At 43.7% G+C, this 14953-nt stretch overlaps 1 protein-coding gene across 1 annotated transcript in view; it reads right to left on the bottom strand.

Moving 5' to 3' along the window:
- The window catches only part of SNTG2 (syntrophin gamma 2), a 190879-nt gene extending 181406 nt beyond the window's left edge, over positions 1-9473 (bottom strand). Inside the window, exon 1 of the mRNA XM_054178651.1 lies at positions 9402-9473. Within this exon, the coding sequence (XP_054034626.1) occupies positions 9402-9473 (72 nt within the window). The remainder of the gene's footprint in view (positions 1-9401) is intronic.
- Between the last annotated feature and the right edge of the window lie 5480 nt (positions 9474-14953).

Here is a 14953-nt window from a genome sequence, read left to right as displayed (position 1 = left end):
CAGAACCCGACACAGTACTCAAGGCATGGCCTAACCAGTGCTGAGTACAGAGGCACAATGACTTCCCTGCTCCTGCTGGCCACACCATTCCTGATACAGGCCAGGATGCCACTGGCCCTCTTGGCCACCTGGGCACACTGCTGGCTCATGTTCAGCCGGCTGTCAATACAGTCATACAGGACTTGTACAGAAAGATGTGCTTGCAAATTTCCTTGCAGTAGCTATGTCTTAGCTGCAGCCAGTGAAACAAATGGGAAAAAAAAATTTTTTTTCCTTTGTTATTGAAGGGATTTGCTGGATGATAAGATAGCAATATAGGCTTACGACAAGCAGTTTTCAAAAATGTGTGTGGCCTCTCGATATACAGCAGGAGATCAATTCTTCTGCCACTTTCTCCCAAGAAAATTAAGTTTTACATACACTGAGAGGAAAAAGTTTCTAGAGAGGAAATAAATATTCATAGCTATCTCCCGTGTCATGTAGTGCTGTTTTGAACATGACTGCTTGTTCTTCTGCATTTTTCATGTTACATATTTGCTATTAAGCCACATAATATCTCCATATTCATGTTAATGTTAAACATACTACTCCTTAGTTACACAAGCAGCAAAAGCAAGTATGTTGGTGCTCATGAGTTAAATGAATGAGTTATCTCCAAGGAAGTCCACATCCATTACTCAAGGGGCCAGGACCACACATGATTTACTGAAGAAAACAAACAGACAACCACAAAACACAAACAACCCACCCACCAATCCAAACCAACCAACACCTCAAATAACTAAAACACTAAAAAACCAAACCAACAAGATCTAAGTGAGATACGGAATAAACCTTTGAAGTTGAAAAACATTTCTCCACATAACGTTTGAAGAAATTTCAGCATGCATTCAGAAAATGTGAAGTATTGAAAGACAATTCACTGAATCCAAATTTACAAAAACACACAAACACCCAACTCAAAAATGTAACTAGAACCTCTTTCTTTCAGTTTCTTCACTGGTCAGATGGGAACAAAAATGTCCTCCTACTTCACAGGGTACTCAGAATGTTAGTATACCACTATTTACAGTTTATCCAGTATGCTGATAGATGTTAACTGTTAGTAGTTCGAACCCAATAACAGCACTGTGGAAGCTCGCTCAGACAGCATACACTGTGCAGCCAACACTCTGTTTTTCCACTGGCTGTTTGAAAACAGCCCATCAGAAGGTACACCTGCCAAACTGCCATTTTGCAGCAACAAAGAGTCACCAAGAGGTGATGACAAAGATGTGACGTTGCAAGGCTTTGATTCCATCACCATCTAGATAGGACTGCTTCTGTGGTCCTCAATGAATCAACTAACCCCTCCATGCCACACATCTCCCTAAGAAACTCAGCACTGCTTTAGATGAAGGAAGTGCTATGGAACTTGGCCGCTCAGTCTCTGGGCAGTATGTTTATAGCGCTGATGATAACTGCTGATGAAAAAAGCTACTCTAGATGTACTTTGCACAGCAGATGACATTCCCACTCAAGGGAAAAAGTTTTCCCTCAGTTTTTATTCATCCAGTGACAAAAGTCTCATATAAGACTCATTCAGCATAAGCTGGACAAGGTGGAGAGATGGGTGGGAAGAAGCTTAATGAAATTCAACAAGGGCAAGCATAGAGTACTGCACCTGAGGAAGAATGACACCAGGTATCAGTACAGGTTAGAGGCTGATCCACTGGAGAGCAGCTCTGGGGAAAAGAACCTGAGAGTCCAGGTTGACCATGAGCCAGCAACATGCTCTTGTGACCAAGAAGGCAAATGGTACCCTGGAGAAGAGCGTGGCCAGCAGGCCAAGGAAGGTTCTCCTCCCCTTCTACTCCACCCTGGTGAGGTCTCATCTGGAATACTGCATCCAGTTCTGGGCTGCATAGTTCAAGAAGGACAAGGAACTACTGAAGAGAGTCCAGCGCAGAGCCACTAGGATGATTAGGGGACTGGAACCTCTGTCTGAAAGGAGAGGCTGAGAGAGCTGGGGCTGTTTAGTGTGGAGGAGACTGAGGAAGGGTGTCTCATTAATGCTCATAAATATCTAAAGGGTGAGTGTCAGGAGGATGGAGCCAGACCTAGTGGTGTCCTGTGACAGGACAAGGGGCAATGTACAAACTGAAACACAGAAGGTTCCACATAAACATAAGGAAATCTATGTATGTATAAAAAATTCTGCACTTTGACAATGGCAGAGCACTGGAATAGGCTGCTCAGCAACATTGTGGAGTCCCTGGAAGCATTCAAAACTCACCTGGACTGTTCCCACATGATTTACTCTAGGTGATCCTGCCCTCGCTAGGGGTATTGGAGTAGATGGTCTTCAGAGGTCCCTTCCAATCCCTAGCATTCTGTGCTATTCTGTGAGATCAACTGTGTAAAGGCAAAAGTTCCAAAACAGCAGGCAGAAACAGTCCTGCAAGTTTGGCATAGTGGAGGCAAGAACTATAATGCTAACGGTTTTACAGTATTATAGAGTGTGAGCATGTACTACACCTCTTTAAATACAATACAGAAGAAGCAAGTTTTTACATTGATTTTCCTGCCCAGAACTTCTCTAAATACTACAAATGCAGATCTGTCCCTACTAAAACCTAAACCTCACAAGGAGATGATAAATGAGATAATATTGATTAGATTGTGCTAAAGGCTTCCAACTCTTCAAGGTTATATCCTTTAGAGAGTTTATAAATCTCATTACAGAAATCTGCCTGCTGATATACATAAATAAAGAGTGGCAGAAGGCTTCCATCATGACAGCTTTCAATGGAGTCACACTGTTCTTCAGAATTCAGACAAGCATGTATAGAGGAGTTCAAACCAGTATAATCAGCCTGCTTTTTTTGAAGGAAACAAACAAAAAACAGAACTTGAGGTAGAGGATGAAAGGATTGAGTGCCTGAGGGTTAAAATCAAAGAGGAAGCTAACAAAACTGACATCCTGGTTGGAGGCTGTTATAGACCACCCAACCAAGATGAAGAGCTTGATGAATTATTCTATAAGCAGCTGGAGGCTGTCTCAAGATCATCAGACCTTGTCCCTCTGGGCAACTTTAACCTGCCAGACATCTACTGGGAACTTAACACAGCAGAGAGGAGGCATTCCAGAAGGTTCCTAGAGTGTATGGGGGACAGCTTCTTGATGCAGCTGTTAAGTGAGCCTACCAGGGGTCAGGCCCTGCTTGACCTGGCTCACTGGAGAGGTCCCTGATGACTGGAAACTGCCCAACATGATGTCCATCCACAAGAAGGGCTGGATGGAGGAACCTGCAAACTACAGGCCTGTCAGCCTGACCTCAGTGCCAGGCAAGATTATGGAACAGGTCATCTTGAGTGCAATCACTGTACACCTGCAGGATGGCCAAGAGATCAGGCCTAGCCAACATGGATTTAGGAAGGGCAGGTCCTGCCTCACCAACCTGATCTCCTTCTATGACCAGGTGACCCACCTGATAGATGTGGGGAAGGCTGTGGATGTAGTCTATCTGGACTTCAGCAAGGCCTTTGACACTGTCCCCCACAGCAAACTCCTGGCCAAGCTGCCAGCCCATGGCTTGGACAGCAGCACTCTGTGCTGGGTTAGGAACTGGCTGGAGGGCTGAGCCCAGAGCGGGGTGGGGGATGGTGCCACATCCAGCTGGTGGCCAGTCACTAGTGGTGTTCCCCAGGGATCAGTGCTGGGCCCCATTCTGCTCAATATCTTTACTGATGATCTGGATGGGAGGATTGAGTCCATCATCAGTAAATTTGCAGATGACACCAAGTTAGGAGCAGGTATTGATCTGTCAGAGGGTAGAAGGGCTCTCCAGAGGGACCTGGACAGGCTGGACAGATGGTCAGAGTCCAACATGATGGCATTCAACAAGTCCAAGTGCCGGGTGCTGCGCTTTGGCTACAACAACCCCATGCAGTGCTACAGGCTGGGGTCAGCATGGCTGGAGAGCAACCAGGCAGAAAGTGACCTGGGGGTACTGGTTGACAGCCATCTGAACATGAGCCAGCAGTGTGCCCAGGTGGCCAAGAAATCCAATGGCATCCTGGCCTGCATCAAGAATAGTGCGGCCAGCAGGAGCACGGAAGTCACTGTGCCCCTGTACTCAGCACTGGTTAGGCCATGCCTTGAGTTCTGTGTCCAGTTCTGGGCCCCTCAGTTTAAGAATGGTATTGAAACACTTGTTCAAGTCCAGCGAAGGCCAACAAGACTGGTGAGAGGTCTCAAGCACATGCCCTGTGAGGAGAGGCTGAGGGAGCTGGGGTTGCTTAGCCTGGAGAAGAGGAGGCTCAGGGGAGACCTTATTGCTCTCTACAACTACCTGAATGGAGGTTGTAGCCAGGAAGTGGTTGGTCTCTTCTCCCAGGCAACCACCACCAGAACAAGGGGACACAGTCTCAAGCTGTGCCAGGGGAAGTTTAGACTCGAGGTGAGGAGAAAGTTCTTCACAGAAAGAGTTATTTGCCATTGGAATGGGCTGCCCAGGGAGATGGTGGAGTCACCATCCCTGTAGGTGTTCAGAAAAGGATTGGACGTGGCACTTGAAGCCATGGTTTAGTTAGTCGTGAGGTGTTGGATGATACGTTGGGCTTGATGATCTCTGAGATCTTTTCCAACCTTATTGATTCTATGATTCTCCGATTTAAAATGACTGCTACTGACAAAGGGTGTCTGGAGTGAAACACAATCTTGAGCCTCTACTGGCTTTAACTGTCTGCTTCATTGGGAATATGAAGGATGAACACATTCCCTAAATTGTTCCAAGTACTTTAACACAGAGTTTTTATAGTAAATGAATCTTAACTTCAGATGAAAGTCAGCATCAGCTTTTTCCCCGCTCTTGATGGAGGGAAAAAAATTTACATGAAACAGCAGATAAAAACCCAAGTACAATAAACTGCTAAATTCCCCTCGAGTGATGCATTCTTTCTTAACTAGCAGAAGAAAAAAAGAGGCATTTTCACTAGCCATCTGCTTTTTAAAAACTTCCATTGCTTAGGATTACTCTCTGAGACATTGGAGTGGAGGGGAGGAGAGCAGAGCAGGGAGAGTGTAATACTGAAAAGGACTAAGGATGCTTCTGTCCTGGTGGACAGAGTATTGTACAGACATCAGTGCATGCTGACAACAATGAAGGGTAACAGCATCAGCAACAGAAGGGACAATCTGGGTTATCATTTCCCTTCGCTTCACACTCATTAAACTGTATGCAGTTTTCGGAACCCACAATACAAAAGACACAATGACAAACAGGCACAAGTCCAATCTATGTCCACCAAAATAGTCAGGGGGCTGAAGTACATCCCCTGTGAGGAGAGGCTGAGTAAGGTGGGCTTGCTTGAACCTAAAGAAATGGCTTTTGGGAGGAGCTAACTGAAGCCCCCTGCTTCATGATGAAAACAACCCATCAGGGAAGAGGTTGTCCAGCTAAGCAGAGCAGTTTCCATCCTTGGAGAATATAAAGATGCAATGGGAAAAGACCTGAGCAACTCAGTCTAAATTCAACATGGTCACTGCTTTCAGGAAAAGGTTATACTCACAGACTACCAAGATCTCTTTCAATCTGAATGAATCTGATTTGTATTTACTGTCTCTGTTATAGTGATGACACTGACAAGCAATATCAGGTGTCAAGTGTTGTAGGAACATGGTCATGCCCTGCTCCTTCTGCTGAGCTGTACTGATTTCTATTCTTGACAGTCTCCACACTCCCTAGAGAAAGTGATTCTAGTTATACTAATCTCATAGAATGTTTAAAACATTAGGGGGAAAAAATTGCTTACAATACAAAACACATATCTGAGCTGTAAGAAGAATGCCAATGCTGTTCTTTCTCTGAGATCAGACATTGCTTTTCAGAGCAGCAGATAGGCACAAGTCTTATTTCCATTAAGATGTTAAAGCCATAAGCTTGAGTATGTTTTTTTTTATCAGTTTGTTAACTGTTCTCATGGAGATACATACAGGTAAACAAAACTCAGATTTGGCTGGTGATGGTAGGGAAGTCAAGAGAAGAAATCTGAAATATTTGCATACTCCAATATTTAGTAAGTGTTTGGTAAATCTTTTTAATAGGATCTCAAAACTATCAATTTCATGGATTTGGTTTTTTTAGAATAAACAAACAAACACTCAACAAAATCAATCAAACAAAAATCTGTCTTCCCAAATGAGTGGGAAGTCAACAAAATTTGCACTGGAAACTAATTATTAACTTTCACGTAGCAGAATACACGGACACTCCTCCCTACCATGGAGCTCCACCATCTTTCTTTCTTGTGTTTTCTACCCCCAAATCAGGAGACAAATTCCATTGAGTTCACAACAAAAGTTTTATGAAACCAGCTGTTGATCAGTAAGGAATTTCAAGAGAAAATCAGTGTGTGGGAAGAAAAGCTCCAATTAAAAAGTATATCCTATCCAAGAAAGATCTTGGGAAAAAAAATTATCTTGAAATCCATGCCACCTGAGTCCTCATGGAACTTAATATAAAGCATAGGAAAACTGAAGCTTCTTCCAGTCACATACAGTATGACTGAATGTAGTCCAACCTGGCCAAAGTACTGTCATGGAATATTAGTGGTGGTCATCTCTTTCAGGAAAATGGCAAGGCTGTATGTTGACCCTGAACAGATAGACAGGGAAAAGGCAAGACACGGAAATTTATGGTGATATGCCACCTAGTGCTCACTTTCAGGAAGCTTCTGTGCTGAAGGGTGACAAATTCTGAAAAAACAATCAACCAAACAAAACCACACACACACAAAACAAAACATCATGCCCCAGGACTTGCTCTCCAAAAAATAAGTTTTATAAAAAGAGTAGATATTTACATTATGAACTCCGCCCAAGTATCTAAATTATGTAGACATAGTGAAACAAAGAGGAGGAAAGGAACAGCAAATCTGCACATGCTGCATCTCCTCTTAGTGAGTACATAATTTGGGTAACTCCAAGAAAAGAGCGCTAATCAAAAAAGTTCCACACTATCTTTTTTCTGTTAGGTCTGCAAGGCTCTCATTCCCTTTCCTGCTTCTACAAACTTTATGAAAACCACAGTATCTAATGGATACTGGACAGAAAATCCACATAAAATGTATGGCACAGGCACTCCGGCATAGTGATAAATTCCTAAGGGATTTGACCTGTTGAGTATTTCCACGAGGCAAAGAGGGGAAGAATCATATGAGAAATCAAACCAAAAAGTTCACTACAGATAGAGGAAGCACACACTGCTTTCAGAAAATCAGCTCAGTAAAGACCTGTGTCTGATCCTGGATGAAGCAAGCACCAATTATGCAAAGAAGAGACTGGCAAAACGTTAGAGACAAAGTCCAAACAAAACTTAAAAAACAGTTCTACAGAACAGAACATAAACAACTGTACTTGGAGAAGTTTATAGACACATTGCTTAGAAACATTCTTAAAAGAGCTTGTGATTGTGAAACATACAAGCACACAAAATACATTAGTACTGTATTTCAAATCCAGCTTGCTGCCTTTTTTAAGTTAAAGTATGCTGAATTATTTTACAGGGTGTAGTACTTCATTGTCATCCTCCAGAAGAGAAATAAAATAAATGGATTGTTCAGTATTAAGACTGCTTAGCTACCACAATCCCAAACAACAGAGTCAGCATGCAATATTTAGCCAAATCTTTAAGTTCATAGTTTACTTGGACTCTGAATGGGAAGAAGCGCTATCTAGTCACAACCCTTTAGTTCCTACTACTCTTGTGCAAAAGGTCAGTTCACCATTCATTCCATATTTAGTTCAGCCCCAGGCAGAAGTCCCATGCTTATCTGCAGAAACAGCATGTCTTATTTGCCTTAAACATATACATTTAACATACCTACAAGAACATCAGTTGTAAATTTCACCTAATGATGGTGATTATTCCTCACCTTTAATGCTGAAATATTCTGAACTGCCATACAACCTACTCAGCTATTAACATTTTAGGTAATTGCCGCACAGATAATTTTTGCAGTTCAGAAACAGGTCTTTACAAATTAAGAGCCGTGGGACAGCTTTAAAACACAGAGGATTCTAAAGTAGGTTTCATTCAATTACTTCCTTTTAAATTACAAAAGTTCTAAAAACCCGAAGTTTAAGTGTTTGCATCTCTTCACGTGTCAAAAGAGAGATGAAAACACACAGTGTATATAGTGGAAAACCCAACAAGGACAAGTTTGTTTCCCAATTTCTACGCAGGTGTTGTACACAGCTATGATTTCAAGCAGCCTCTACCCTTTGCTCCTACACCTACATCCCCCAAATATTTACTGTTTTATGATTACAGAGGCTCAAAACAGTTATGAACTCACTGTGTGGGGGAACAGGTCCTTAAGTCATCCTTCATGCAGCTGAAAGCAGACACCTTCTAAACAATACTCTGGATAAAACATGAAGAGGATAACGCTCTTTTGCTTTAAAAATTGCAAGGCTGTGGTCACAGAAACAGCTTGGAGGACGGCGGGGGGGGGGAATTAAAAGGGCTGTTTATCACGGCTCAACTACTTTATAATAAATGCAAATACTAACTTTTTAGATATTGACTGACAAACACGGCGGTAAGTAACTTTACATACCCAAAAGAGCAGCAAGTTGAAACACAGAGGTTTTTTAAAGGTACACAGGGCATATCTACCACACTTCACGCAAACCAAGGACAGCTGAGAACTGCCGTCAGAGGGCATCATTCATAGATGATTTTCCAACTACGCCGCCATGAAGTAGCAAGTTATTTTCTAACTCCCTCACAGGCTTCTGCTTGAAAGTGCCTTTTTTTGGTGGTGGTGGGGTTGTTTGCTTGTAGGTTTTGGGTTGTGGTTTGTTTTTTGGGGTTTTTTTGTGGTTTTTTTTCGGTCAGCAGAGGCTTGCCTCTGGGTTACAAACCAAGCCATTCCAGGCTGTCCGCCTGTAAACTCGACCCTCACACTGCAACCTGCCATGGTGGGTTGCAAATCGCGATCGCAGCAGGTATAATCCCCACAGCGTGGGGGACAAACCCAACCCGACCGCTCTCGGACCGCCGGTGCCCGCCCGGAGCCTCACCCCCGCGGCCGGTATCGGGCGGAAGGGACGGAGCAAGGGAACGCGGGCGCCTCGCCTCGGGCAGCGGCGCTGAGCCCGGGCAGCTAATGTCTTGTCAGCGCCCCAGCGTCCTGCAGGGCTGCCAGTCCGAGCCCCTGCTTGCAGGGTCCTGCCGCTACCCCGTGGCACGGCAGGCCAGCCTACGCCACCCCGCTTCTCGCTCCCGGCTCCCCTCACACCGACACCTCCCTCCTGCCCTGCGGCCAGTGCCGCCGGCGGGACCCTTTCATTCCCTGCCCCGCCGCCGCGGGAGTTGGTACTGAGACGGGCTGAGAAGAAAGCGGCTACTTGCCCAGGTGGGGACGAGGAGGCTGCCGGGGCGCTCGAGTAGTGCCGGAGGAGGCTGTTGACCTGCCACGCTCATCTCCTCCCACGCAGCTGCCGTAGTCCTCTCAGACGGGCGGCTCGGCGGGACGCGGTGCCTCAAGGTACTAAGACTCCCAAACGCCCACCCTTACCGGCAGCGCCGGAGTCCTGGCTCCGCGGGGTCAGACTCCCACCGCCCCGCACTATGCCCCAGCCGCCCGGGCGGGACGGGCAGGGTGCGGGACGTCGGGGAGCTCGCTGAGGGCTCGACGCCAGGAGGGCGGAGGAAAGCGGCGGAGTCGCGCTGGCTATTTAACTTCGCTCTTCTCCGAGGGGAAGGCGCCGCCGCTCTCGCTCCCCTCCCCTCTGCGGCCGCATCCCGACAGCCGGGCTCTGGGTGCTGCTACGAGCTATGCCGTGCTCCTCCCCGGTACGGTACGGCACGGCACGGCACGGCACGGATCGGATCGATTTGGCCCTCCTGCACCGTCCCGCTGGGCTGCCGCCTATGGCAAGAGCGGGTTGGGCTCCAGACTCCTTCAGCCTTCTTCTTATGAAAGCTGCCGGACAGAAGGCGGGTGATGTGGCAGGGGGCCGAGGATGTTGCTACACCAAAGGGCAGCCTCAATTCCCCCCTACTCAGCCTGCGAGACGTACCGGGCAATTCCACCTGACATCCAACTCATAACCACAGCCACATTCCACCAGTGCCACAATAAAGTGCACAGCTCTTGCTTGGTTTGATATCCCTTGAGCGTTCTCAGTACTCTTGACACTGGGTAACACAGGTGGGGAAAGTCCTTGTCGCTGAACATAAGTTTTTGCTTTTTGATTGATCTGTGGCTTCAGTTATGTTCCTAACAACAGCCTATGGCCTGGACCATCAATTTTGGGATTACTTGTAGGTCTCTGGTGGCAATGCTGAGCTTGATCCTAAGAGGAGGTTCAACCTGAGCCTTGACATACTACTGTATTAGCAGACATAATTATCTTCTGAGGGGAAAGCTCTTAACGTTTCCCACTGATTTATCTAAGATCAGTGTTTCACATATGTACACTTATTGAAAAGTCATCTCTATTCCCATTTAAAGCCTCTGCCTTGTCAGGCAAGGATGAGATTATATGGCACAGAAATATATAGCAAGAAAAAAGGCTGAGTGGAACTGTCCACTCTTTTTCTAAAGTTAGTTTTAAGGGGTTTTCATTAGCTAATTTTACCCTTTTTGTTGTTGTTTGTTTCCTTTGTTTGCAAAAGCTTTTTTAAATGTAGCACAAGAGTGACGCAGGAAAGAAACATGCATCATCTGTTACCTGGACATAACTCCATATGAAACTGCCACTGCTACATTTTACCCTAGTATAAACTCTTATCTCCACAGGTCTTGTCCAAAAACACCTGTGTTCTCCATAAAACCACATCTTATCACAAGCAAATTCTACTTTCCATCTTCATTTATTAATTCATTTTTGAATGTACCAGGGCCCCGCAGAGGATGAGGAGAGGTTGATGTGGGAGTGGCTTATTCTGGGGACTGTGGGGTCTCAGATGTTCTCCAGGGGTGCTCAGGGCTCTCTGTATTGAGTTGTCTTCTCAGCTGTGTCAGGAGGCTTGGAGTTTGCCATGCAGCAAGGAGTCACTGTCATTCTCCTGAAGATGTGGGGCTCATAGTCAAGACAACCTACCCCAATCTGCCCTGTACATTAAAAAAAAAAAAAAAAGACATTTATCTCACTTCATACCATTAGAAAAGTGTGTGAACATGATGGCAGTATGAAATCTTAGAGGAGATAAGTCTAGGTCACAGCCTGAGATGACAATACAAACTTATGTGCATGCAGAGTATGCTGGCACTGTGAGAGGCATGAATCTTTCTGCTTAAGGTCAAAGACAATCAGGGAAAGCAAAGCCCCAGAGATGAGCTGACACCTGTTTGGAGATGGATTGCCCCAGGCTCCAGGAGACAGGAGTTGTTAGGAGCCAGCAAATAACAGCAGCTGTTCTGATGGGTGTTTGCTAGTTAGGATAATAGTTTTGCTGCCATTACTAACTTGTTATCACATGTAGCTTTTCTTCTCATAGTTATTCTTCATGCTGTCCTTGCATAAATGTGGTGCATGAGTAATGGTTAAAAAGTGGAGATGGAAGTGAGTGTAAATACAAATAAGTGGTTTAGAAGTATGATAATACACAGGGAATACATATGGGAAATTACTTTCAGAGAAAAGCAGAATAGAAAGCCCTTACATTTTAAAAATATTTCCATTTATCTATAAGTTGTACTTTTTAAACTTAAAAATCTTTGTCAGTTGGGTATAACAAGTCTTGCCCACAGTATATAACTTCCTGAGAAGCTAAACATTGACAATTACATGACTGCAAAGAACTGTTAATGTTTAGTTCTTTTTGGATTTAATGAGTACACCTCACAAAAAATATATTCTCCTATGGCATTGCACTGAGAGTAAGTGGGTACATATGATTTGGGAGAGGATTAGGAAAAATAATTCATTATTTTGTATGTAATTTGAGCCAAGCCAATTTGTGGTAGTCTCATTTAATACATTTCTTTATTTCAGGGGCCAATCAGGTTTAACAGCTTAAGAAACCTATGAGCTTGGTTGGTTGATGCTTCCTTCAGTTTGTTACTAATGAAAAGCATATATACATTTTCTCCTTTCTTCTGTTTGTAACTTTTCAATTTCACTGCCTTCTTGATGCTGCAAAAGGTTTTGCCATTCCTGAAAATAAAACAAATGGAAGCTAACTGCCAAGTAGCTGTTTTGGTGATGACAGTTTTTATTTTTCTGGATTACATTAAATGAAATAAGGTAATTATTTGAACATTTCTAGTCCTTGAGAGTTCATAAAAATCCACAAAATATCAAGAACATAATCATAGTAAGAGACAGTGTGTCAAGTGAATGCTAAATGCTTTCAATATTGTACCATGATTTTAATTTAAACTCATGATTTTGGGGTTATCCCCCCCCCCTGTACTTTGCCATGGTTGGCTGCATCTGAAGTGCTCTGTCCAGAGGTACAAGGAATATCTTGAGAGGGTACAGCAAAGGGCTGCAAAGATGATTAGAAGACTGGAACATCTCTCTTATGAAGAAAGGCTGAAGGATGTGGGGCTTTTTAGCCTGGAGGAGAGAAGACTGATAGGCAATCTTATCAATGCTTATTAATATTTCAAGAGTGGGTGTCAGGAGGATGGGGCAATATTTTTCCAGTGGTGCCCAGTGTCAGGGCAAGAGGTAATGGGCAGGGACTTGAACAGAGGAAGTTCCATCTAAACATGAAGAGGAACTTTTTTACTTTGAGGGTGATAGAGCATGGCGACAGGCTGCCCAGAGAGAAGGTGGAGTCTCCATTTCTGGAGTCATCTAAAACCCACCTGAATGCAACCTGTGCAACCTGCACTAGGTGAACCTGCTCTGGCAGGAGGTTTGGTCTCAATGATTTCTAGGGGTCCCTTGTGATTCTGTGGTTCTGTAATGCCCGAGAAGTTTCATTAAGATCTGACTGGACTGACACTAGGAATATGGCAAATTGTGCAAAAGACTTGAATAAAACCAGCATTTATGAAAACAGAAACAATCTACTGAATTCAGAAGATACTGTATTACAGACCTTCTGTTTTCATTTACACACTTCCATTTGTACATAGAAAAACACACCCAGAGATGATACTTGACACTAGTACACTGACAAATCAGCATTAGACCCCTATCTTTATCTACACTCCACTTGCCAGTTTTATTATGCATTAAATTCTTCAGTAAGGGGCAAATTACAGGAAGTAATAACAGCCCATCAGAGGACAGTAGTGTGCCAGAGGCTGCTTAAAATATACAATGATAAATGACTCAGATTTTGCAGGTATGTTATTTTGCTTCAAAAGATGAACACTTCCTTGCACTCATGAATCTATAATGTGCATCAAATAGCTTGCAACTTGCTGTCCCAGAAATTTTCTCAGTTCATTGTGTAGGGTAAGAAACTGTAACTGTACACATGGCAGTAGGAAAATGGAAAGAGGCAGTAAAATTATCTGTAACATCAGATTAAAACAGGAGGCTTGCTGTACTTTGAACAAAGGAAAAAAAAAAAGAACTTTCCTTGAACAACCATTCACTGAGAAAAGGTGACTGAAATGAGCATCTCTTGCTTTTACAGCAGATGGCTTAAGCAGATAAAGAGGTGGTAAGGAAGCTTGCTGAACTGTCCCTCCCTGCTCCTGACTCCGTTACTGAGGTGTAAGTACACCTTACCAAGACACCCCTCTGCCAAAATGAAGGACTGACTAGAGCAAACTAGTGCTATTTTGGCTGGTACTGTTGCAGGAATGAATATTGACTGCATTAGTCAGGAGTTCAGCATCCCAGGCTAGTCAATTTGTCATTGCTGCCCCAAAGTGGTTGTGATAAAAGATGATAAAAAATAGGTACCTGAACCATGGTACATCTGAAAGATGTATTCTTTACAGGTGTTTGTAGAGGGATATTGGCCTGATCAGTTTGTATTCTTCAGAAATCAAGCAATTCTAAAAACTCTGAAAACAACAGTGTAGACTACGAGTGTTCATCACCAGCTGAGTAAAAGAAGCAAGCAGTAAGTGGCAAGCAACTGGCTAAACAGCTCTGTGAAACCAAGAAGGATCTTAGTACTATTTGTTGCAGCAGCTGATAAAACACTTGTTCTTAAGAGCTTTATTTTTTTTTTCTTGTCTGTCCTTGAAATCTGCCTTGTATTACCAAACGGAGGAGCTGATGTTCTGTAAACTGTAATATGTGCTGTTCCTCGGCAGACAGCAGTGTGCCAAGAAGTTCTGTAGAAGCTATGCCAATATACAAGACAGATTACAGCACTTCCTGGTGAAGAAAGCACAAAAATGTCCTTAGCTTGTGAGGAGGGGAGAAATAAGTTCTGGAAACCTACTGCCACTACTTGGTTTTATCCAACAATTGATTGGCACCAAAATAACTACCATCCTGAGAGCAGGCACTAGGATACAAAAATCCCTTTTCCTAGAGAAGTGTCTGTGTCACTGTGATAGTGTGTGATCACAGAAACATAGAATTGTTTTGGTTGGAAAAGGCCTTTGAGATCATTGAGTCCAATCACTATCCAACTATACCAAGTATGGTAATAAACCATGTCCTCTAGCACCACATCTGTGCCTCTTTTAAATGCCTCCAGGGATGGGGATTCAGTCACCCCCCTAGAAAGACTATTTCAGTCTTTGAGAATGAAGTTTCTTTCTAATACCTAACATAAACCTCCCCTGAAACATTGTTCCTTTCAGCTTTCCTTTTCATTCTGTTTCTGCTCATTACATTTAGTAGCCAACATGAAAGCTTAACTGTGAGCTATTTGTCCTTTCGCATAGTTTGTTTCCTTAGATTCATTATTTAGCTTTTAACAATACTTAGCCAAAGTCTATCAGATCATACAAATATACACAAGTAGACTAGACTCATTTAATTAAGGAAGAATGTGCATTTCATAAGGAAGAGAAACATGTTTGTAAGTTG

Source organism: Dryobates pubescens, chromosome 3 (genome assembly GCF_014839835.1).
Source record: "Dryobates pubescens isolate bDryPub1 chromosome 3, bDryPub1.pri, whole genome shotgun sequence".
NCBI lineage: Eukaryota > Metazoa > Chordata > Aves > Piciformes > Picidae > Dryobates > Dryobates pubescens.
This window is presented reverse-complemented; position numbering and strand designations above follow the sequence as displayed.